The sequence below is a fragment of the Strix uralensis genome, chromosome 21 (genome assembly GCF_047716275.1).
Source record: "Strix uralensis isolate ZFMK-TIS-50842 chromosome 21, bStrUra1, whole genome shotgun sequence".
In the NCBI taxonomy this organism is placed as follows: domain Eukaryota; kingdom Metazoa; phylum Chordata; class Aves; order Strigiformes; family Strigidae; genus Strix; species Strix uralensis.
In genome coordinates this window covers 8232430-8258457 of record NC_133992.1, presented here as the reverse complement: position 1 = coordinate 8258457, position 26028 = coordinate 8232430, and the positions used below count along the sequence as shown (strand labels likewise).

At 45.3% G+C, this 26028-nt stretch overlaps 1 protein-coding gene across 2 annotated transcripts in view; it reads right to left on the bottom strand.

Moving 5' to 3' along the window:
- CFAP77 (cilia and flagella associated protein 77) overlaps positions 1-26028 on the bottom strand; it is a 61441-nt gene that overhangs the window by 19296 nt on the left and 16117 nt on the right. For both annotated transcript variants that reach the window (XM_074891230.1, XM_074891231.1), the window contains exons 2-3: positions 5633-5732; positions 4853-5081 (exon numbers count right to left, since the gene is read on the bottom strand). In XM_074891230.1, coding sequence (XP_074747331.1) covers positions 4853-5081; positions 5633-5732 — 329 coding nt within the window. The remainder of the gene's footprint in view (positions 1-4852; positions 5082-5632; positions 5733-26028) is intronic.

Here is a 26028-nt window from a genome sequence, read left to right as displayed (position 1 = left end):
GCTGGAAATATCTCAGCACCTTTTGGGCAGCTTTCTAAACTTTGTTCTGGCTGTGTGCAAACAGCATGGACGCTTTGGGTGGAAAGGCCACTTGCAAAGCAGAGCATGGCCACCGCAACCTCCCCTCTTGGGGAAGGTGAAAGATAAGGACAGAGCAGCCAGTTAAGCCCAGAAGCTGCAAGGATAGCCAAGGTAACAGCTGAGCTGCTAAAGGCCAGTGAGACAACTGTCAATGGAGCGTTAGGACAATTGCAAATGATACAAAGAAAAGGGGAGGTACCGGATAACTGATGCCCTTGGCCAATTGTAACAATTTGAAGAAGAGAGATTGCTGTGACCAAATGCTTTAGAGAGGTGAGTTTGCTGTAGGAACATGGTGAAAGCAGCTGCCAAAGGATTAAGACCAGTTTTAGAGGATGGGAGGTGGAATGGTAGGAGGGGATGAAGTTAGAAGGAAAATGGGATGTAAAATTCAGGAAAGGGATGGTTGAAGCGAAGGCAGACAGTAGGGGGGGACCCGGCAGGAGACATGGGGATGACAGAGTGCCAGGGAAATCCTGCCAGCACACCCAAGGTCAGCCCAACCTACAGGCCAACTGCCAAGTGGATGGCAGCACGTTGGAGGCAGGGTTATGGCCGTGCAGGCTTTGAAGGAGGTACAGGTGTAGAATGGCTGAGAATGGCACAACTGTGCAGTCCTTGTGTCCAGGAATACGTTCTGGGACATAGTACGCAGAATTAGGAAACTTGTGCTACTAAGAGGCAAATGAAAGCTTTTCTCTAAAAGCAGCCCCAGAAATGCTGGACAGTGTGTTCATGCTGAGGATGCACTCTGCGCTGCAAGCTCCTGGGGAGAAAACTTGTGCTTGGGGTACTGTGTACTGGTGTGTTTTGGCTTCAAATTCCTTGTGTGACCTTGTGCAAATCAATATAATCTAAAACCTAGCTGTAGATAGAATCCATATCTTCGTGCTTACTTCTAGTTCCAAAAATGACCATTTAATGTCTGCTAATTTCAGTGCACAGTGAAATTCAATCAGAAAAGCTGGTTAGGAAGATAAATGTGTGTCTGGTCATCTATTGGGGTTTTCAAATGCACCTTGAATAACACCAGTGAAGACACCAGTGAAGATCCTGGAGGCCTTCACAGACCCTCAGTGTCTTTAGATCTCCGGTATCAACAACACCCAGCCCACTCAGTGCCCTGCATCCTCCCTCTTGTAAAACAAGGTCATTACACAAAGAGTATGGGGGTTGAATACACCTGCTAGTAGTACTGTGGTGTGGGGTTATTTTAAATTAAAGGACCTAGGACTTGGGTCCAGGAGGACAGCAACCCTATTCTGCACACATCTTACAGTTGTGTAATGTGGCATGCACAAAGCACGTGGATGGGGATGGTTTTAGCTCCTGGAAGGGGAGGTATTGCCAATGATGGGCATTTTTCCTTGAAAGAAAACCTGTAGACCTGTTTGCGGTGGGGATGAGGGCTGGGGCGGGTGAAGCTGAGCGTGCATGCACGGTAATGTGGTCGTTACCCCAGTGCCTGCACTCAGTGGACACGTGCTCTCTTGCAAATTGTGGCTTGCACAAGGCAGCTCTTGTAGAGATCAGAAGCTGGAGCACGAATCGGGGGAGCCTGACTGGAGGATGCCCCATGGGGGAGGCTGGGACCCTACCACATCCTCGTTACCGCTGACCTTGGCACGAGCGCTGCCTGCTGATGGATCGGCTACGGAGCTGGACAAGACCCTGGGGAACCACTGTATTATCTATTATCGTCCCATCAGTGCCTCCCCTGACCCCTCCCAGCTCTGAATGCCACAGGCATCAGGGAGGGAATAAATCTCTGTCTGATACTGAGAGAGAGAAGGGAGCGAGAGCAGGAAAAAGGAGAGATGAAAAATGTCCTTTTTATGACTCTCACAACAAAGCTGGCCACATGATTCGTAGCAAACATTTCTCTGGGAAAAGGGAGGGAGAGAACGGGGGAGAATCAGCAAAAAAGCAGAGCTGCTTCTCTCCCCTGGAAGATGCCCATGGGGAATTAATAGAGGGGTATGGGTGACCTTTGAAGGTAAATATCCCAGGAAAGGAAAGGGGCCTCAGAGCTTCAGAAAGCTCACTCCAGTGTCTGACGCTGCCTTGTGAAATGCTCCATGCAGCACACGTCCACCATGAACGGAAAGCAGAGGCATAAGCCATCGGCCGTGCTAGAGGGAGCAGCAGGGCCAGGGAGTGATTAATAAGGCACTAATAGCAACCACAGCATTTGTGTTCATTTCTATGTGGGATGATCCAGGAGAGCTCGTACTTGTGAGCCTGGGGAGAACTCCTGACCTTGCTGTCTTTAGGAGACAGGAGCCTTTAGCAGTGCAACCCAGGGCCTGAGAAGGGGCTGGAAATATGTTGCCAGGGCTTGGGAAGCCGCCTGCACATTACCCACTGACAGCTGCAAGACGACAAATGTGTTCCTGTGACAGCCACTGAGTTGTTTGGGCCTTATAACCCCCTGTGCTGCTCTTCCCAGGGAGGCAGCCCAGCCCTGAGGCTGCGTGCTGGCAATGCCAGCTGTGCAGAACTCCTACAGTGCTGTGGGTGCAGACTGGGAGGGTTCGTGCTGGCGTTCTGGGCGCTGTCCCAGAGCATCACCATCATGGGGCAGAGTGGCTGCAGCCACTTCCAGTGCGATGGGAAGGCACCTTTGCTCTCTGGCCTTCCCAGCTGTGCTGTCTGTGCTCCGCCTTGGGCTAGGGAATGACGTGAAGGTTCTGTTCTTGCTGAAAAACTTCACTGTGCCTGAGATGTTTATCAAAGTTGGCCTTCCTAAAGGCAAGCAAGTGCTTGGAGTCGTGGAAAAAGACTGTATGCCACCGTTCTCTTCTGCCCCCAGAGAAGCATATATTTCAGTTGTGAGTGCCTTCCCAATTAGCAGCACTACGAATGCAGTCGTACCAGGCTTAGAGTCCAAAAGCAGGAGCAACTTAAATCCATCGACAACCAAGACATTTTTAACAGGGCGGGTCTTGCTGAACCTGGCCAGCTGTGACTAGGGACAGGCTTGGGCTGGGGAGTGCTCACCAAAGCTGGTATCTTTAACTTGCCAGTCATGGGAAAGTGTGTTAAATTCCCACTTTTACCAAAATAGCTGTAACAACTCCTTGGTAATCCCAGTAATTTGATTTTGTCTATAACGTGCTTTTAAAGTAAAGGGATAAATACAATCAGTCTGCATAAAAGGTAGCTATTAAGGAGCAGGCAAGTTGTACAATAATAACTTTAAATTAAAAGCCCTTTCCCACTACTTCTGCTGTTGTGGGTCTGCAGATTTTCCTTAAAACTTTTGAAACGTGTCTAGACTTCTTACAGGCAGCCATTTAACCTCCGTTTATGAAGAAATAAAGCAAAATTGATGTTGATTTTGGTCTACATTGGGGGATACTTTTGCAACATAAAAGCCCTTTTGCCTGCAATTTGCAGAGCAGCCCTGTCACATTGGTGAGGGCTGATACTGATAAAGATAAAGCTTTATAGCTGGGGCATTTGCGGCTAACAGCAAGCTAATGCTACATTTTCATTTTGATGCAATTAATGTTAATGTCTGCTACGAAAATTGTCATTAAATACCATTTTAAAATCCATTCAATTTGCATATGCAAAGCCCATTTACTATCATGTAAAATACACGGTGCTGTTCATCATGTCTTTTCTCTAGAATTTGTAGCTGTTATTTTTCTGGTAGTGATTATTATCCAGCTCTTAAAATGAAACCTAATGTCTGGTCCAGACCTGCACAGAGCAAGAAAACCCTCTGTGCTCCAGCAGCAGCGGGGCTGCTTCGGAGCCCCTTTCAGAGGCTTTGAGCACTTGTTTGTGCTGGACTCACACTGGCTTTTCTGGACCACTGTGCTCTCCAGCCTGCCCCGCGCTCCCATGAAGGACAGGCAGTGGAAGGACCTCGAAGTCAGTCTAAGGTGCCAATGTTCTCCCCTGCAGACTCCTTGTTGCCCAGTTCCTCATGAGAAAGCAGCACAGCAGACGGTTGGGAACTGGTACATGAGAGGGACGTTAAAGGGGTCACTTCTCAATGCTGTACCTGTTTGACCTTCAGGCAGGGCTCATGTATGCTGGATGCTTTTGTAAAAGTCTGTTGGAAGACACTGTGATGCAAAACACCTAACCTGGTGTGAAGCCTTAAACATCCTGCTGCATTGCAAGGGATGAATGGGTAGGCGTATGCTTTTTTAGAGGGGTTGTTTGGGGAGCAGCAGGTACCAACTCCTCTCCAGTCCTTGGGAGGGAGCCCAAGCAAGTGGAAGAGAGAACAGTGAAAAGTTTTTTGGTGGGGTTTGGTTTTTTTTTTTGCCTCCATCTTGCTGTACTTACCAGTTTCTGCCCAATGCAGGGTGATGAACTAACAAGTGGGAGAATGAGATAAAGAACTTGACCTGATCCTTAACTGCACCATAGTATTCCAACCAGTGCAAACAGGTAGAAATGCTGTTGCTCTGATTTTCTGACCCTGGAAAGCCATTATTCTGGCTTTACAACTATTCATGTTCCTTTAAGTTAAAGGTTTGGCATTGAATGTATTTTTAAGAGGTTCCAAGCCCTTAGTGCCACAGGAGAAATGGGCACGTGTTGTGGCATGTACATTAGATATAGGTGATTGTCTGACACACATGTGCAATCTGACAAGGAAGTGATGCTGTGACTTGGTTGCAGTATGTCCAGCTTCAGGACACTTTTGCTCTGGGGACCGTGCTAGCTGAGATGTGGGGGAGATGTAGATGTGAGGATAGGAGAATGAGGATTCTTCATTCTGAGAAGGGCCCCAAGCCTTCCCCCTTACCGTGTTGTGATGCCATAAGTCAAGTCTGCAGGTACTTCAGGAGGACATCTCTTGAAGTGACGGTGTTCCTCGTTTTTGCGCCGAATATCCTTGGCCTTGTAGTACAAATTAAATTCATGGGCTGTGGTATAACCGGCCTTCAGAGCACCACGGTTCATGGTGATAAAGTCTCGGGGCATCTTCTGAACTAAAACAGTTCTGGGCTTTACTGTGTTCCAGTGGCCTATTGCTGGAGATGGAAGGAAACATGAGAGGCAAAGAGAAAAAGATCAGGCATCTTGGGTAACTGATTTGGGAAGGCAGGCTGATGTTAGTGCACCACGCACAAGGGCCTTGCGTGTATTTTGCCATGGCTTCACTGTGGAGTGACTTTGTATCCTAACCCACTGCATTTCATATGGGAGCATCTTCCATCTGAATCGGATGTCTTCCCAGCCTCCACCCCAGCTTGTTCAACAGGTTTGATTTCACAGGGGAATTGTCCCTGAGAGCACAAAGCAGGAACTCAAACAAAGTTATGAAAGTGGCCATGTATATCACCCTTTGCAGGTGCCATACCCCTCTCTGCCTGGGCTCTGTGTGATTCTATAGAAGTTTCCAATATGATAGAGAAACTTTACAAGTCACTACACAATTTGGGTGGTATTAACGAAAGTGGGTGAATGTTGGTGTTCACCTCCAGCTCAATGAGAAGTATTGAAGAGTGCTGGGAAGGAGAGAAGAGTCCCTACTAGCATTAGGACTTCATTGTAGGTCTATATTTTAGTGGCAGTGTCATACCTTCAGGGACTCCTCCGTCTGTCCTGTGGATGTACAGCCCATATGAAAAATCAAAGCCTGGCAGGGTGTAGCAGCTTCTCTGGGGCTTCCCCAGTTCTGCCTGCAGAAGAGTGAAGTTAAAGGAGAAGTGTAAAGAACCTTCCTGTTAAGCTAAAGCCCCTGAAAATAAAAACTTGTAACAGAACATGGCCACAAGTACCAGGAAAGGCTGTGACTCCACTTGGCAAGGGTTTGAATCCCACTGCACAAGTGAGTGCCACAGTGCAAAAGGAGAACTCACAGCTCTGATGCTTCACCAGAGCTGAAGCCTGAGGGATGCTGAATTTCACACAAGTTTACCTGAGTTATAAAGAGACCCAGCCTTGCTGGAAATAGGGATCCTGACTCAATATCTATGGACTTGGTCTCCTTATTGTGCTAATCTCTCCTTTGGCTGGGATGCTCAGCCATGGTGTCTGCTGCGGAGACTCTGCAGCTAGTCTTAACTTTCCTTTCAGTTATTTCCTTTCCAAGTTGTGCATCCTCCTAGAAAAATGGTGTAAACTTCCCCAAGCACGATCACATTGCCACACCTGCCCGGGATAATCAAGACGCAAGGCATGTTGCAGAGGGAGGATACGGCGGACGAAGAAGGGGGAGGAGAGCCTGGGGTTTATAACACAGAAAAGAACTTGAGCTCAATAACCTCATTTCTATTTAGTTTTAAAATGAACTCTTCCCCAGCCCATGTGTGTGCCAGCCTGGTGGTGTCTGTGGGATTAACTGACCTCCCCTCACCCCTTTGTCTCTACCCTCCCATCTCCATGGTGAAGTCACTGCAGGATGTGTGTGTCTTGAAACCTTATTGCTGCTTGAAAGGGAGGCGGCAGAGGAGGGAAGGGGCCTGGCAGCCTGGGTCTGAGTGTTCCTGCTAGGGGAAGCTGGGCTGGTGTCAGGCAACAAGTCCCCCGGAGCCCTGAGGCATGGTGTGCGTGCTTTGGGACAGGTTATTTTCCATGGGAAGGGTGTTGGAGGAGCTAGGGGGTTGTAGGTGTTGGCAGGTCTTGTTGGGAGAATGAAAGTGCTGAAACCCTACTCTAATGCTTCTCAGGGGTGAATCATTGAACATTAACATTGAGATGACCATTATTATGCTCCAGAGTGAACACTCTCTGGATCAGGAGATGCTGAATCAAATTCAGCCCTTTCTGCAGGGATTGAGTGAAAAGAGCGAGGCTGAAAATGAACCACCTCCAGCTTGTCATTATGGCAGGTTGAGGCTGCACAGTGGTCGATAAGGGATGCTGCTTACTGGATCTGCTTGTATAGGAACATCATCCAAACCCAAATTTATGTTCTGCTCCCAGCCAGCACCATGCAAACAGCCACAGCTCTCCTGCCAGCCTGGTGGCCCCTTTCCAGTGTGCTGTTAAAGGGTACTCACCAAGTGTGCATGATGCTGCCGAGCAGCTTGAGCTGTTCTGCATCATTCTCAGCTCAGGCAAAACTCTCACTGAGCCAGTTTTGCCTGGAGAGCAAGGGTTAGTAACCCCTGCCCAAAACAGGTACCTTTGCAGAGGGCTCTGTGTTGAGGTCTCTAGAATGTGCTCGTAATTCCTCAAACTTTTTCTCTTGGAGCTATTTTTTTTGTGCATTCAGTTTGGAGTTTCTCAGCTCCTGTCTCTATATGCAGCTACATAAAACCTTAAAAACACGCAGTGGCTGTGGCGTTGGGATCCTCACCAGCGTGTCCAGGGGGTGAGATTGTGCCTGCTTGCTTGAGCAACTTGTCCATGTTGTGACAACGGGTGTGCTCCTTTGCAGATCCTGGCAAGCTGGCTGGCAGCTTTGCCAGTTTATGATCACTGGGCCTGCAAGTGATGCTTTCAGGTAAATCCAGGGTCTTGCTTCTCAGGTCTGGGAGGGAGGTGCTTCACCTTAGTCCCATTAAATCCATGCACTGTGACGCTATAAAGCAGCTGTGGTATTCCCACAACTCTGAGGAGCACAAGTTCACCAGAAAACAAATTTTCTGGGCTTGCTAAGATCCTTTGATAAACTTGAAAACCTCATCAGGGTCTTTGTCCTGTGCGAAGCTACAGATCCTTTGTTGCAAACAGATCTTTTTGAAAGCAATCGACTCGGCTGCCTGATACAACCTGTGTGTAACATGGCTGCATTCCCCCAGCTGCCTCCCGTGAACTGCTACCAGAGGAGGGGACTGTCCCTTGCAGATGTGTCCAGCACCGAGCACGATGGGAGTGAGCCGGCTTTTAGTGCTGCTGCAACTGAAATATCACACGGCAACACTAAACCATATGTGCATGCTGTGTGTGAGCTGGGGAGCTCGCACACAGCGTATACACCGGTGCCAGGGATGATAAAGTAGCTTTCAGTGCTGATCTTTCTCCTGTATTTACAGGCATTTGTATGCTAGCTATTTTTAGATTAGTTGTCACTGATATACAAGGGAAATGGTGCAATGTTCCTCAGATGCATGAGAAAAGGCTTTTTCCAGGGGCCACGTTCTGATACCAGATCAGCTAAGTGAGGTCAGAAATCTGCTATGATGGCAAAGGTGTGGCAGGTGGGAGAAAATTGCTGAGAAACTGCAGGAAAGGAGAGAGGTTTGTAACCTGTGGCAAAGCTGCTTCCAGACCTTTGAATGCAGAACTCTGTAGAATGGAAGAAATTATGGGATTTAAAGATTCCTTTTTGTAGAGCTCTTGAAGTTAACACAGTTGGGTGTTTACTTCATTGCAAAATGAGTGCACGCTGTTTCCTTTTATGATCAGGTGGCATTTTACAGTCACTTTGCACTGAATAAATAAAGCTGAAGGTGCTGGATAATTAATTAAAAAAAAAAAAATCTGGTCCAATATGTTGAACATGGAGAGAACCTGTGCCTGAAGAAAATCAATGGACTCAGAGGACTCTGGTCATCTGCCAACATCTCTTATCCACAAAAGCAAAGAAGGGGAAGGAGGTAGCAGGAATGAATCTTGCTAAGTGTAATCCAAGATTACAGCCCTTCTCATTCATAAATTAGCAGAACGCTGTGGCAACCTCATGGGCTGGTTTAATTTGTTTGTCCTGGGGCACTGTAGATGTGCTGTGTCATAAAGTGGTGGGGAGAGCGAGCCAAAGTTGATGCAGAAGGTCCCTTTTTTCTTCCCCAGCTCCAGCACCATTTCTGTGTTCAGGTTTAGCCTGTCACAAAGCTGCTTGGCTGGAATACAGATCTGTCTGACAGCTGTGCCCATCAGCAGACAACTTCATTAAACCTCATTAAGATGTCATTTCTCTGCCTTATTTCCCACCTCTTGGCTCTAATTAAAACCGTCTCTCTCTGCATCCCAGGCGGTCCTAATTTTCTCTGGGTACCTTCTGCAAGTTTTCTCCCTTTACGACCTCAGTGAGGGAAATCCGGCATCTTAAATACTGTTTATCCAGCCCATTCGGAAAAGGCAACTCTAGACTTTTTCCCGAAGCATTCCCAGAGCATCCTGCAGAGATCATCACCTCCTCCCAGGGCTGCGAGAAACGTGTGCTGAGGCTTTGTTTGCGCTCTCAAACTGTCTTTAAGGACTCATCTTATGCATTCATCCTTTCCCCTTGGACATGATAATTTTCACGGTTGAAGCAGGTGTGTCTGAACCAGGTTTGGAGGGTGCCATGCTCAGACTGGCTGCAGCACAGCAGTGGAGGTGTTTGATCAGTGAGGATCCCCTGGTCGGCTGAAGAGCGAGTGGTGTTGGGTGTATCGAGCTCCCTGGCCTTTGCCAGGTACTTTCTGATTTGTGCAGCCCTGGATTTGTATTTGAATGCCTAATGGTGTTTGAAAATTTTTGCTGTGAGGGAAGAGGAAGGCTCAGAAATGGGTCTGTTTATAAGAGGTGGGTGTGTTGCAAAGGTGTAAGGAAGAACAAAACCTTTACGGATTCCAGGTTTTGTTGCAAGACATATTTGTGTTTCATCCCTTGGTATTTATGGCCCATCGACACACAGCATCAATTTTCTAAAGACGACTGATGCTGCGAGAGAGGTAGGAGACATGTCTGTGCGGAGATGTACAGCGAGGGATGGAGGCATGGATTTTTAATCCCTGCATCTAAGGCAGCCCTCCACTGGGAGGGAATGCTGGTCAAATCCATGAATCCTCTCTGCTCCAACTCAGCCGGGGCTGCCCCGTCCCCTCCTTGATGGTTCTGCGCTGTGGACACCTGCAAACCCCACGCCGGTGCATTTTCAGCCTGCCAGGCCCTGCTTCCTTCCCTACCTTCTGTTCCCCTTTTCATTACACCCCCTTGTACAGTAAAGCCTCCCGTCACGCTGCCATTACTATTATTATTGCAGATTTACTGCACTTGCAGAGTGAAGTGATTGCAGTGACAAGGCCCAGCATTTTTCCCTCCTTCCCCCCGCGACAGCTTGAAATCAAGCCCTTCATTTGCATTTACATGATCTTGCTGTGCAGCTTATGAGATCGGGAGATTTATTTGCTACTTAGCTTGATGTTTGATTACACTCTAAGAAGGCAGTGAGCTACAAAGTGCAGGGATACATCAGAACTGAGCTACTGAAAGCCTCTGGGGGACAGTAACTCAACATCAGGTTTAGGTAGATGAGAAAGGGAATGTTCAGTGTTTTGAGAAAGGCAAATTTGATCAGACTCTTTTTTTTTTAAAGATGGAGGGAAAAAAACTTACTTTCCCTCTCTCACAAAAAATGGTTGGGAAAACAAGAATGTTATAAAAACGCACCTGAAAATCTGGATTTGTTAGTGCAGAAGAAATCCTAGCAGGGGCTGGTGGCTGCTGGGCTGCCTGCCGCTAACTGCTTGTAACTTCCAACCCCAAGAAGATTATTAATAATAATAAGCTGGCACTTATCTTCGAAGATTTTCATAAAGTCAAAGGAAGTTTTGCTTGATGGACTACAAAATCTGGCCCTGATTTATTAAGCTTCAAAACATGCCACTGAGCATAAATCCTGCTGTAATAATGGGGAAACTGAGGCAGGGAATTAATGGGCCCATGCAGGACAGCAAAGGGAATGGAGTTTGAGCTGGGGAGAGAAGCGAAGCAGACCGTTCCGGTACTCGTGTTCAGAGTGAGAGACCAAATTATTATAGCGTTCCACAGCAGGGTGAGAATCTTTCAGAGAAAAGGGTGGTGGTTGGGCAAACTGCTGCCCTCGGAGTCAGGAACGGTAAAGCTCAAGGATCTTACTGTGAGTTTAACTCCCTTCATTGCAAATACTCCAGACAGGGTTAGAGACACTGCTAACCCAGAGAGTGCCTACACACGCAGTCCACACTAACCTGTGCTCCTGACTGACCTGCACTGGGAGCTGTAGCCTTATTTAGATACAAGTGTCAGTCTGAATTTGAAAGATTTTTCCCCTCTAGAAGCTACATTTTGCGTAACGCCGGCAGCAGAGGACTCCGAGGATGGGTGGGACACAGGCGTCCCCTCACTGGGTTCGATACGGCGGTTAGATAAAGCAGACAGCACTTCCAGCCCAAAGCTCTACCTACCCAACCCCAGACACCAGCCTGCCCCTTCCCATCTTCTCTGCTCACAGTGGGGCTGTGACACCAACAATTGAGGGTCACGCACACGGGTCCCCGACACAGAAACCCATATCTAAGGAAAGACACCCACTGTCTGCTAGAGTAGTTTTGCATGTGAACTGTTTGTACTTAGCTTTTAGTCTTGAAAATTGCTATGAGATATGCTATTACAATTAATCATTGAAGACTTAAGAAAGAGTATACCCCATTACATAAAAGACTCCAGCGATGATCTTTATCCAACTTGTAAAATGGGCAGACTTGATGCGACTGAATAATTTTCCTCTCATCTGCACAAAATCATGAATGCAAGTCATACTTTGAGCCTGAAGTGAACATTGCGAGACCAGCCTATAATTACCAAAACAGAAAAAAAGAACAGCATTTTCTAATGAATGACAAGCCACTAGGTGGAAATCTAATTTGGTCTAATTAAGCAGCCTTTGTGAGGATTTGTCTTTAGATGAAAAGAGGGAGCCAAAGAGATCTAAATGCAAATGAACTCTATCATTTTGGTTTTAAAGGGCCAGACAGATATTAAAGTATTTGTGTACACAATATTTTCATTTGTCTTCATGAGTGTATTCACCTTCTAATTTTCCATTGAAAAATCCTGTTTGCCCCAAAATTCTGGGACTCTGAATACTAGTCACTGTTGAGTTAGAAGATAACGTGCTGTTACAGGGACAATTTTAGCAGTAGTGTATCACAACTGTTAAAATTGCCTTTTTCTGTAACAGGACTGCTTCTTTCTGCTGTTTGGTTTTGGAAAAAAAAAAAATGCTTTTTGCTAGGGAGTCAGATCCCAAGTCTGCTGCTGTCGGTGTGTGGCACCATATAACTCTCGGGTCTTTTGGGGCATCTGCTGGACCCTGAGCTCCTCCTCGGCGCCTCTGTGTCAGTATGAATTACTTCAGCACTGATAAATCACCAACACCTTGCCCAGTTGTGCTATTTCTGCTGATTCTGCCGACAGTTTCAACGCTGGAAGCAGGAGCCCACGTACAGCCCCAAAGGCTGAGACTCACCGAGGTGTTTGACTATAATTGAGATGGAAATATTGAAAATGATCTTCTCCTGCTCTATTAAATCTGCTCCTGACTTTAAGATAAATTTGTGTCTGTGTAAGGTTTCGTGCCAGCATTGAAGGTCAAAGAAGCATATGTGTTTCTGTAGTGGGTGTCACAGCTTGTGAAGTTCACATCAGGCTCCGCTTGCTTGCAAGCCCTGAAGAAGCAGTGTGGTTTGTGGTCATAAGAAAAAGCTGCTGGCAGGAAGGACAGGTTATTCGGGCTAATCGAGGACGGGTGCAGTTTACAGTTACTGCTAGACTGAGGTCTTACCTGTGCCTGATCATTCTTGAGCTACAACCGCTCTGCACCTACTAAGAGGCAGAGTAAGCCTGGGAGAGATTTGAGGACATGCAGAGAGGTTTGGTACAGCATGGGGTGGCCCTGGAGCAGCTGAATCCTTGCTCTTCCTATAGGCAACACCAGGGGAAAATGGAGTGTATATGGACAGATCAGGGTGGGAAAAGCAGTGGAATAATTCTGTCTTTGTGGCAGCAGTTCTGGGGGCTTTGGGGAGAATGCGGGCAGAATAGTGCATAACACCTTGACAAAACCCACTATTTTAACATCTTTGCATTTGACTCCCCAGAGAGATATGGGGTGTCCAGAGAGTGGCTGGGAAGGGTGTAGTGGGGTTGTAATTTCCCAGAGAACCGCAGCCTTGGGGATACCCACTGTGTTGCAAACCCTGAAGTCAAATTCTGCCAGGGAATGCTTTTGCTCAGTGTCTGTTGGCTTCAGTGGGAGCACTGAGGTTTAGCTGAGAGCAGGATGTGGGTTATCTGAGGATGAGAAAGAACATTCCTTAAATGTTAAAGAGATGGGACAATATTTTTAAAAAAAAAAAAAAAAAGTTTCTGTCCTCTTCCAGCAGTTATGACCTTTTCTCTGTGTTTCTTCCTTAGTAATACCTGTTCTATAAACCTCCCCATCTGCTACTTCAAGAAGAATCCCCTTATGTTCTCAAGGCCAGATGTTGTCCCAGATTACGTCCAGCACAACTCAACTTAGTGAAGCCATGTAATTTGCTGCTGGCTCTTCCAACTCTGTACAGGTAGTATTAATCTTCTCCTCCTGAATTTCTTTGGGTGTTTTAGAACACATTAGGCTAAATGCTGCCAACATAGCAACCATATAAGCCACAGTGACATTAAAGGAGCTGAATGCAAGTGAGAATTTGACTGTGGGCCTTTTCAAGCAGACTGAATGTGGCCGCATTCCCTGTATAGCAAAATAGTTCCCCTGTAGCACAGAACTCTGGTACTTAGGGCCAAATTCAATCCCTGTCTGCAAATGAAATACTGTCTGCCTTGAGAGCTACCTGTTATTTCACAGCAGATTTTTCCTGAAAATACACTTGTGGTACCTCCTAGAACAAAATATTCAAATATTTCAGACTAACAGACAACTTGTTAATTGGGCAAACCTCTAGTTCGGGAATCTCTCTGCTTTCACTCAAGGAGAAACTCTGATCACAGATGCAGGAACTCACTAACTTCAGTCATCTCATGTACAGAATAATCTCCGGTTTCATTAGAGAATAGATAAAGTTTTTGCTGTTAAAAAAGGATGCTGTTTCTTTAATGTAATAAAACCTCAGCAGGACAGAATGTCTTTACTAGACTATCCCCCACTATTCCCACAAGAAATCAAATATAATCCTATTTAAGAAGCTTTAAATAATTTTGAGCTTTCATATTGACTTATTAAAATGCAGCTTAAAAAACGCCTTCCTTGCAATCCCTTTACAAGGGTCAGGGATATAAAATTTGAAGAAATATGATTAGTAGATCAGTTGGAAAGATATATGCGCAGCTTCCAATTTTATTATTTAAAATGCCCTTTTAGAAGAAATGGTGATTCTGTAAAAAGTGGCACCATCTCACTGAAGGAATCTAGTCCTTGGGTTTCCAGTCCTGTCTCCTGCATTCAGCACCCAACACATCTGCCAGGTTTTTCTTAAAGAGCCCTTGCAGTTAGGACAAAAGAGTTGGTTTCTGTGTCCTCATACTCCAGCAAAATAGAGGTTTATCAGGCTCTAAGCACAGAAGAAGCCAGTAGCACCTGTGGCCATTCATTGCTTGGTGCAGAAGACAAAGTGATGGTAATATTGATGCAAAGGTGGCACAGAGGACAGAGCCATTGCAGAGCTGTAAGCAAGGTACAGTTTGGCCCACAGCCTTTCTTTTTCCGCCTGGAAACTTTGAGGGATGAAGAACTTCTGTACCCTTTCAGATGTTGATCGGAGTGGGATGAATCCCTTTTTCACCTTCTAAATGCTGCGTGTTGGAATAGAAAATTATAGGATGAAACTGGGATCCTGCTGTGTTGCCTTGAACTCTCAGCAGGGTGAACTGCATCTTATACAAGCAACAGCTACAGACACCACCAGTGTGTCCTGAGGGGTCCAGGTAGAAATCTCCTTCCCACAGATTTCAGTCCAGTTGCCCATGTTCAGCCCTATCAACCTGGGAAGAACTGGGATTGTAACCAAGAACATTTTGGGGCACATTGCTAGAAAAATTAACTGGAAGGTGCTAAGCAGAGAAAATTGAGTCGGTTACAGGTTGTCCTGAGCTTCCACTCTGCAGTTCTCCTGGGATTAGCAGGGTTGTATGGATGTAAATGACGAGACAATTTGACCCCCGCTCTTGAAGTATATTAAATACAATGAAGACCCAAATTGTGCTGTCAGTTAGACAGAACTCCCATTAAGCACAGAGGGTCTTGTGCTAATGCAAGAATCTGCCTGAATCATTTGCTCTGTCCTACAGCAAAATGTATTCAACATGCTGAAATTTAACTGCAAAACCTAGTGAGCAAAATCACACCCTGCCCATTACATTTACAGCCAGTTACTGTGAAATCCTAATGTGTCAGACTTTCTCTGGGAAATAAGGTAACTAATAACTTTACTCCTGCCTAAGGCTGGACTTTGGTCAAGGCTGTCAAGGCTTCTATGATTTTCATGTGTTTTTTAAAAAATATCCATGATTTTGACACGCTGGGACTTCTGTGTATGAGCAAGGAGGGAGCTGTAATAGCTGAACTTCCCCGAGAGCTGCAGTGCTCAACCTTGGGCTCTCTGCAAGACAAACACCAAAGGGTCCTGAACCCACTAGTGCCTTTATGTCTTCAGCTCCCAAAGAAGTCAGTGGCAGTCAAGTGTGATTGACTGCTGGCAGGATCTTGCCCAGAGTTTTCTCCTGTGGCAGAAAAAGAAGCAGTGACACCAAAGGCAAGACCAGCAAGCACTGGAGAGAGCATTAGTCCCCCAAGGAGTTGTCATGAGGTTTTTCTCTGCCCTGCCTTCCTAATTTTCTACATTTATGACAATAATTGTGAAACCTGGCTGAAATAGCACTGGGAAGTTGCTGCCAATGGTTAAAAACTATTGTTGCCTATGGGTTGATCTTATTAATGGTGCTAAAAACATGACAAAAGTTATCTGGCTTACATGCTCGTTATCTTTGAAAGATATCTATTTCTAAAATTCCCCATAATCCTACATCTCACTCCTTCATTGCTTTCCCCACCAAATTTTCTCGACACAATCTCAGCTCTGTTTTGTTCTATTGCTTTTCTTTCTGGTCCTATATTTTTTTGAAAGGGTAGAACATAAGGGGTCAGACACTGCTGAGGTGACGTACACAAGTAGCCCAATTGCTTTCAAAGGGGCTACCTTGAGAGGCAACCAAGAGTTGGCTCAAAAAAGTCACTTCATAATTGCATCATATTTGCTAAATCAGATGTTTTACGCACTTAAGAATTCTCTGTGTTTCCTTTGTGCTCAGCCATTACAAAAGGTTCCTGCTCTGCTGGAGTTCTGACCCATATTTTCCCTGCTGCAGTCCAAATTTGGTTGCTAAAAGGTAAAGGGAAAAAAATCTCTGTCTCATCACATCTCTCCCAACCCCTGTTCAGCTGCTGTGGTATTTTCCTTCATTATGCTGCTGCCTCAGACTGTAAACCTCTCTAATTTCCTACATCGCAGCTATTTATTTAAATGCTAACTCGCATTATGAAGTGATAATCCACAAGCGCAGGAGATAATTTATGAAGCATTTAAATTAAGAGGAGCAGCTAATTGGGAGCATGTGTCTTATAAGCCTTGCTAACACCAGAAAACTACAAATTAGGGAGAAAATGGAAGATATTTTTATCTTGCTTTTTTCTTTTGTAATGCACTGAGGAAAAATATTACCATACATCACACAAACACTGCTGTTCACAGAAGTCTTCTGTTGTTCGCTTCGTAGTTAGTCTAACACACAACACTCTCGTTATTACAAATTCCTCATTATAACACACAATCTTTGCTCTCAGAGAAGGTGGAATGAGGTGGGGTTTTCTGTCTCCAAATATAGTGAAATAAATTTTCCAGGAAAGGTCCCCTTCTCAGCTACATGCATTAATTTAGAAGAGCAAAGACTCCCTTGTTATATAGGGATGTTAAAGTGCATTTAATTTAGGACTGCATCGTGCTATAAGAGTTTTATAGGTTTTTGTTGAAATGAGAATGAGCATAAATGACTGTGAAACAGGGAAAAGCAAATGTGCTGCAGCCACAGGGCTGGAGGGAATGCATTTTGGATACTCTGTTCAGGTTTTGGCACCAAAGTCACAAACTTTGACTTCACTGCAGCTTTGTGGTGGCTTATTCATAGAGATGAATATTGACCTGAATCTGAATAGCGATGTGCCCCACGCTGTGTGATTCCCATTCCTGGGGTACAGCTGTATGACAGAAATGGCTCACTAAATGCTGCTGGGATGGGAAAGGGGGTTTTTGACACCCAGGCCAAGACAACAGCACTGGGGAAGATGATAACCATCCCCACCTTGAAGTTCACAATCATGCCCCAGATTCCCTGGGTTTGCTCTTGGAAGCTGTTGCCTTAACGGGGAAGGTGCAGCGCTGGGTGTCCTCGGGAGGCAGCTGCTTTTGCCTGTAAGCGTAATGTCCCTTTGGCTGCTTTTTTGGATGTTGGTGTTTTGATCAGAGGAAACGGCTGGGATGTTCTCCCGTAGGAGCAAGAGGGTTTCTCTGCACTCTCCAAAGAGCATCCTGGGCACCCAGAGGATTGCACTCAGAGGGAACTCATGGGATATGGAGAGTGCAGCCGACACCTTAATGTACAGCCCTCTCCCAGCCTTCAGCAACCACTTTAGAGTAGTTTTCAGTACAGTTGTGTGAGTTCTTCAGTTAGGATCCTCCTTTACTAGGCAACCAATTCTTGTGGGTCCCTTGTGTGGTTACTCAAGACAGATTCGCTGCTAGAATAAAATATTGTGAGCACACTTTGCCTTGCAGGGTGCTTGGGAACCGCGCTGAGGTCCTTGCACGGAGGATGCTCTGGAAGTGTGTGTGCGAATTCAGCCCCTACACATGACTGCATATGTGTGCACTGCATGTCTAGAAAATACCTTGCTTTAATCTTTGCATTCCTGTTTCTTCTCTTACAAATCTCCCTTTACATATATCCTGTCAAAAGCAGTCAGCAAACAGGCTCTGGCATTATTGGAGTTGCTCCTCGATTCGAAGGAAACCATAAATCTGAAACTTCAATCATATCTTTATGATCATTCAGCAAACAGAGATGGAGGATTTATTCAACATGGGATAGCAAAGGGGAAACTGCAGGGGGTTATTGCAGGAGATATTGGTTTAGCTAAGGCAGAACTGCTCCCTCGGGCCTCTCTACGGCCGAGCCAATGAACAATGGCACCAATGACAATAACAAGGCAATTATGGGGAAGAGGGTGAGGAGGGGGTAATGCTTTGTTAAAGATAGAGGTAAGATTCCAGCATGGTGTCTCTTTTGTGTGCTCTCGAAACTAAAGGATGGTGTGTCTGCCTGGAGTGGTCTTATTAGGAGCTGGTGATCCTAAAACCACAGCAAGGGCTTCAAAGAGCCTGTAGCTTGTGTGTGATTGTGCTGCTCTTAGGAGGTTATGAAGATTTCCTCCCTAAATAAATTGGGCTGGTGATAGGTTCCCCTAATCCGTGCTGCACTCTAGGGCAGGAGATAAGTACCTAAACGTCTGCTGACAGAGGTTTGTGTCACTGGCTGTATGATGATGCTGGTTTTTCTGCATTTAGGTCTAACCCTTGTTCCCAGAAGGGAACTCAGGGGAACTCCCCTTGCTGGGGGGACGTTCAGACCTTCACCCCAGCCTGGCCACAGTGTCATGCCACAAACACTACAGCAGCCCTTCCACCAACTTGACCTGGAAAGGTTGTTTTGAGATTGCTCAGTAACCTGGTGCCCAGCCTTGCACTGCTCCCAGCTTCACATTTTAGATGTAGCCAACATTGTAGTCAACTTTCAAAAGCCTGACTGGAAAAAGAAGCCCAAACCTTAGGTTTCAAGCACAAAAAGATTTTTGAACACCAGCTGTGGCCGCTCTCCTGGGGGTCAAACGGGGCAGTGCCGGAGGGGGCCCCTCCTGTAGTACACCAGGGCTTCAACGTGCAGCGGCGCCAGGGTCAGCTGTGCCCATGGGCCTCCAGCAACAGTTTCCCAAGAGCAAAATGGGAACACAAAAGCTTTGGCACAAAGGGGTGGAAATGTTCATGGGCGAGCTGGATCCTGCCACCGCTGCCAATAGATGGGACTTGCATGAAATTTGCATCTTTTCAAGGTGCGTTAGAGACAAATGGCTCTTTTTAAAAAGATGCAATCGTGCAAAAGCAGGAACTAAGTGATCCATCCCCACCTGTCCTGCCTCCCCTCCCCTTCTTCTAGCAATTTTTCCTCCCCCCTTTCCCTGGCGAGTCCCTGAGCAGTTTGTTTTTGCCTGCAGAAGGAAGCTTGAAATATTGCAAAGGGGGTACAGGCAGCACTCCCTGCGGCCTTGCCCCTGATGGCACGAATGCAGACATAAAATAACCCAGCGCCATCAGTAACCTGTCGCCAAAGCCCCACTACGAGGTGAGAGTTTTCCTCCCTGCCGTGGCTGTTAGCTGCAATGTATTTCTCCCTGCACTAAGCACCGTCTTTCCCAGGGCTGCATTACAATGATTTATAAACCCCATTTCTGGGGAAAACTAATAGATCAAAGTGAGGAGAAGGAAAAGGAGACATGAGCAGCTGGAAGAAGATATTGAAGCATGAAACAAAAACAGAAATGAAAAAGTAGTTTGTGGCACTAGTGAGTTGTTCTGTGCTGCACTTCTATTATTGAAAAATAATAGGGGGAATCTGTATTTTAATCCATTTTTTTAAGAGGCTTTCAAGTAATCTGAAAAGCTCTTCCTAGAGCCAGTTGCTTTTGTGTGTTTGTGCATCTCTTACAGAACCAAACACTTATTTTGCTGTTTAGCCCTTCCCTGTCTATTCTTGTGTCATTTTTAGACTTTCCATCTTTCAAGCAGTATCTAGATTTTCTAACGGCGTAAACAGAAAGCATTGCATGGAGGACCTGAGCCTAGGATGTGCTTGTTCCTGAGCTGAGACTTGGTCAGGTTTTACAAAGGGACATTGTGGGCTGAGATCAAGGCGGCTAGTGAGGTGCTCTGCCTTTGTTTCTGTTTCCTCTCCTGCACAGTGGGGATGAACGGACAAGATTCGTCATGGAACTCTCAGTGTCAGTCGAGTTACATCCCGACTGAACTGACCCAGGGGTACAGAACAACGCTCATCTCTTAGTTTTACAATGATTAATGCATTAGTGTTTGTAAGAGCTTTAAGAGCGATGAGAAGCTAATTGGGCTTTTGCATGTGTTCTGCTTGTCTGGTTCAGCCACCAGACATCCCTGACTTCAAACATAGGCAGTGGTGGAGAATTATTATGAAAATATCCATAATCCTTGTGCAGCACTTCGTCTATTCAGAGGACTGCACAAACCTTCTATCTACAATTTCCCCATGTAGCGCTTATGTAAGTGCAAATGTTATACACAACAAATGAAACGCATCGAATAGGACAAACAGCAGATTTGATGGAAAACAGACGTGTGTGGCAAGACTGCACGGGCTTTTCTAAGAGATTGTACAGAGCCAGGAGATGGAAGCTGACGAATTATCCCTAGGCATGTTCCAAACTTGTCTGAGGTTTGCAGGTTTCCATTCAAAGTATTTTCTCTACATTCCTGTTTGTCTTGTTTAAATTTTCACTCTTGCTGGCAATTTTCCGTTGCCAGTTAATGCCGCCGTGTTGTGTTAACTTTAGGCTGGCTGGTTTACCTTGGTTCCTGACTTCTGTTGCATCTTTTGGCGTTGGTAAAAGTGTTCCTGGGGGAACGCAGGTGCAGGGATACCTTCCTGGACATGTATAACTTGCAGATACCACAGGAAGCAAGCGCATGTTGAACGTACTTGTCTGCTCTGCACGAGGAATGTCTGTGCTTGCCACACAAAGGACCAGTGTGGGCAATGAAGCAGTGTATTTTCCTTTTGGTGACTTGTAAAAACATGGCCTGGAGAAGACACATCTAGGATGGCATTCAGGAGTGAACACATATGATGTGATCTGCCTTCAGCTCCATTTCGTGACTACTGATAAGAGCACTAAACGTGGCCATTTGCAAGATCAACACCTGCCCATTCCATCAGTCTAAGGTGACCAAGATCCTTATAATCCTTATGGTCTCTTCTACCTCGAAATACTCTATAATCCTCACAGCTGAGCCTGACTTTTGGCTCAGGGCTTTGATCAGTAAGAGCTGAGTGAGTTAAAATGAAAATACCACCTTTTTTTCCCCCTCGTGCCCTGTGTGACTCAATCTAACAACCTATTCAAAAATGCTTCAAACCAGAGAGATCATCTTGCTAAGATGTTCATCCCCTTCCTCCTTTTGACTATATAGCCCCAGGCAAACACCACTCCACTGAGCCATGAGTCTGGCACTGATGTCGTAGCTGGGACCTGGCATGGGGGCACACCAGGCAGCTGCAGAGGCCCTATTATTTTCACTGCATGGATCCTGCTTACTGCTGACCAGAACCTAACACAGCCACCTCTTCCATAGACCTTGCACTGGTAGCTGCTGACTGCATCCCCTACTACAACAGGCAGAAAAAGCTGTCCATGCTCTAATAGCTATTGTAACCCTCCTAAAACTATGACAACATCTTTCTTCTGACTCCCTGTGGCCCAGCCAGTCTTTACTCTTCTTCTGTTTGCTGTCTGCAGAGAAAGCTTGCAGGATGAAAGACAGCTAGGAAGGTAGGGAGAGCTGAATGTGGACTAAGAGCTGCCAGAGGAATATGAGAGGAGAATTTTGCCCTATAAGCTTTAATAAGATGGTGGGTTAAGAGAAATGCAGCTAGGGAGAAAAATGGGGAATGTTCTCTCTCCAAATGGGCACTGCTTCAGTTTGTAAAAGCACCAGGGATTCCCCATGTGGCTTAATTTATTATTTTCCCACTCGTTAAATGCCAAAACAATAAAGCAAAATCTATTGTTAGCTTTAAAATGCAGGTGATTTGCATATGGCTGTGATAGTCCTACTGCTGCCTTCATTTAAACTCAGTAAGCCGAGGTACCTTTAAAAATTATGACTTGTTTTACATTTAATATACTGAACTATGTTAACATAATATTAAGGGGCTGACTTCACAGCTTAATTGCTGATCACGTAGAAGGCTGCTTTAGCAGAAGCATTAGTCTGGCAGTGCTGTACGGCCTGATATGAGAGCAGCTGGAATAGCAGCCTGCACAAAGGGGCTGTGAGCTGCTCCTTCCCTGCCACGATGCTCCCCCTAAGAGCACCCTGGAAACCCAGAGTAATTTTTACTCCGCTCTTGGTTTACTCCCTTGTGCTAGAGCGTATTTGGTGCCCTGTTGCAGAGCAGTGCTTGCACGATACAAGCAGGACATAATTGTACCTGTACAAAACAGTATTAGAAAATCAGGTGGGTTTTTTTCTCCATTCGCCATGATTTTGCAGAGGGGAAGGAATGCACCTTTTCCTGGCAGAGCTGAACATGTTCTGTACCTCCCAGCCCCAGGTCTCCAAGTTGCTGTAGAGAGATTGTACAATTCTAGTGCTGCTGTTGTATCCTCTCATTTTCTTCCTTCCTTCTTCGACACTTGCTCATGTCAGGCTGAATGCAAAGAGGGCAGGTATCGGGAATGGGAACCAGGTTCACACAGACTCTTAACCTCTCCTTGAATTCAGAGACCCTGTGACAGTATTTTGGTTGATACGGTTGGCTAAGGCTGCAAGCTGGTGCTTGGGAAGGGTGAATGGCTGCAGTTTCCTTTACACCTGTATTTTCAGCATGCTGAACCACTGGGCCAGCACTCAACAGCAGGGCATCACTTTTAAGGAGGGAGCTTCTGCAAATGGCTAACTCGTACTTGATCCCCAAACCTCTGGCAGCAAGTGGCACACGGTGCTACACTTCCTGTCCACTGCGTCAAAAATTAATTAAGGTCTGAATACTACCCCAAGATGTGTCCAAAATAAGAGGCACTCATAGGCTTTTCAGGAGCTGAAGAGGCATCCAAGCATTACCAGCTACTCACATCCATGTGTCTCTGATTTCCACACATGGCTCCAATTTGGGAGTTCTGGACTCCTTAAAAAATTTGCTTTTTTCCTCAGTTAAAAAAGCATATAGATTGACAGAGATGTACACCAAGTTCTAGCCCTCTATGATTTAAAAGAGCAAAGTTATAGGCCCCTGAAAATTGTGGTTTATAATAGAAGCACTGGCAAACCCTTAACTACAGAGAAGCTACCAGGCGTTGCAACAATAATTGGGAAGGGAGGGAAAAAAAATCACACTGTGTTTTTCAGTGCTTAGCTAAGAAATACAACAAGAGAGTTTATTGCTTGCAAAACACAGCTGCACTGCCTCAAATTGGATGGAAAAACGAACCCTGATAATTTATTACACCCCTAAAGTCACAAGAATGTACCCATAAATTACTTTTTTGGAGGGGGAGGGAAGCGGTACCACTGTAGTCCATTCTGCACAACCTACTTATTAGTATCATAATTTATTATTATTATGCCCTGCTGCAAATAGAGAGGCAGATAAAACTCAAATCTATTAAAACAACCGCTCCACTTTCTCTGAGCCACTGAGGGACACCATTCCAAAGGAAATGAGATAAATTACTAAGACGAATGTATGAGTCTTGCATTACAGCACGTAGCTTGTATATATGCAAGAGCAGGAGGATAATTCAAGCAAAAAAGAGTCATGTTAAGTTTTACCATTCAGGATTCAACACAGAGGGATTGGAATAATATCAAGTGGTCAATTAAATATTTCTAATGTATAGATTTTTTTTTTCCCAAAGATATCCTATGTGTTAACTGGGAATGAATGTGCAACACTGAAATAACTGCCCTGCTTCTATTGCAAATGTACTTGGATCAGCATGTATTTAAAAATACTCTTTTCCCAGCTATTGTGAGGAAGTAGACACTATACTTATAAGTCTGAAAATTATATTGATAGAATTTATACATCCATGTATATCAAAGCAGTGCTTAATTGCAAAGCTGATTTGAATTTAAGGTTGGTGAAAGACACTGCTCTGCAGTCTCAGAAGGGCAAAGTGGCAGAGCCAAAGGTGCAGTTATAAACTTCACCACATGCCTCTGCTAACGGGTTTCAGATAAGTCAACAGGAATTTTGTAATATTTTTCTTTCTCTTCATTTCCTTCTGGGGTAGTCAGCTGGACCAGCAGTTTTTAACGCTGTCCTCCCCTTCCCTGCCACATGGATGGATTAGCAGAAATGATAATTGTATTGGGAGGTTATTGCTCATTGCCCTCTTCAGGACATGGGTCAAGTGCCTGTTAGGTTACTGCAAAGTCAGGATGAGTTTGGTGCTCTTGGCCATAGTCACTGGGGTATAATGGAGCCCTGATTCTTGAGGCTGCTGGTCCAGAATGGGTTTGGGTACAATAACTGCCAAGTTTAAGGATAAACCTATCAGCGATCTTCTTCCTACACAGCCAATTTGTGGTTTTCAGTTTTTTTTTTTTTTTTAAAAAAAAGAAAACCGCTGCATATGTGATAAAAGTTCATACTGGACTTTTCTAAGTAATGTAAGAGTTGTGCAGGTTTAGCTGGCTTCACTTTTATGAATGCTGGGGATTCTCAAAGCAGAGTACATGAGACACAAAGCCAGTGAAGCCTCAATGGTCCACAATGTAAACAAACTTAATGAGAAGAAAAGAGTCAGCAATCATTTCATCTTCCCTACAAAGCCTGCTGCTCTGATCGGGAAAACAACATCCAGGCCACGCAGTAAGACACCCAGACTTTGTGCTCTTGCTACAGAGGTGGGGGAACAGGAGGGATTGACGAAGGAAGGAAATGAGGCCATCTACTCACTGTGATACTGCAGATTTTTGTATTTATGGACTGCTGGTAGCCTGCATCAACCTGTACATCAGATTATTACTTCTACACTCTTACATACTTGTAGCAACTGTGTGTGTCTATGTCTCTCTTGAATGATTCTCTACACTCTTTCATATTCCATGTGTTGGCCTTTTTTTTGTGGGGGGATTACTTTTCATATTGATGGTCGTGGTACTTGGAGTGAAAAATGGAAAGTAAATAAAACTATTTACTTTCTGAGCGAAAAGCTATATGAAATACAGCTTTATGAATGTATATAATATTGCTCTAGGTTTGGACTTGGACATCTGTTCCTGCAACTTACCTCTTAAATTGTTTACGTAAGAACACATGGGAAGAGAAGGCAGAAACTTCCACCTTCATTTGAATATCACTTGTCAAATCCAACAATTTTAGCTTTTTCTTTCTGGGCCTTTGTTCAGATCCTAAATATTAAAGTTCCCAGGGAAAGCTGACTTTCCACTCTCCAAATGACAAGCTGTGCTTTGTAAGGGTATTTCCTTCACATGTGGCATTTGCCTCTCTGGCAAATTGCAGGGCTACTACTTTTGGCAGCTTTTCCTCCTGCTTTTGCCTTTGCCCCAGGGAAATGTTCCATTTGCGTGACCCCGCAGTTTCTAGTATTTAGTTTTGTAGCCGGTTGCCTTTCTCCTGAGGTTCTGGCACTGCCCATTTACAAGCGGGAAGGCAAAGAGGGGCCAGGAGAGGACATCTCCTTCTCCTTCCAGGCTCAGACACATGCCTGTGGTGCTTAGTTTCTACTGTACATTGATATTCATAGAGAAACCTGTGGTTTCCCTGTATTGGAAGCTGTGGGTAAATCCCTACTCTTTCATGACATCATAGCAAATAGCTGGCTGTGCCTCTGTTGCACTTTTAAAGCATCAGTAAACAGCATGCTTTGAGCACCGGCTGCGTTTCTAATGGTGGACTGTGAAAGACTGCTGCAGAACCAAGGCTCTGAGATTCACCTGCTATTGCTGACCCACAAGTATTGGCTGAAAGCCATGGGCTGATGCCATCTCTAATGAAATAATGAAATACAGCATCATTATCAAATGAAAAATAAGAACAGTAGCATTTCCAGGGGTTTTTGCATTGATTAGATGGATGATAAAAGCATATCCATGTGTGATTGAGAGACATAGGATGGGTGATGTTCACCTGCCTTTTCCATGTGTTGTAGGAACCCCTCTATATAAGAATTGCAGATGGAATTCCCAAGATGACTGGATTTGGAAGATCCAGTGGCAGAGCAACATGGCTACTTCATATTGTATAAAATAGTCCATTACTGCTGGTCACAGCAATTACATTCTCACTTCCTAACCTGCTGCTTTCTGCACTACAGGTGATGTTGGGCAGCTCTTGTTCAAGCTTGGATAGGATTTTGGGAGCTAAAAGAAGCACTGCATGTACTGAGAGGCAGGACTAGAC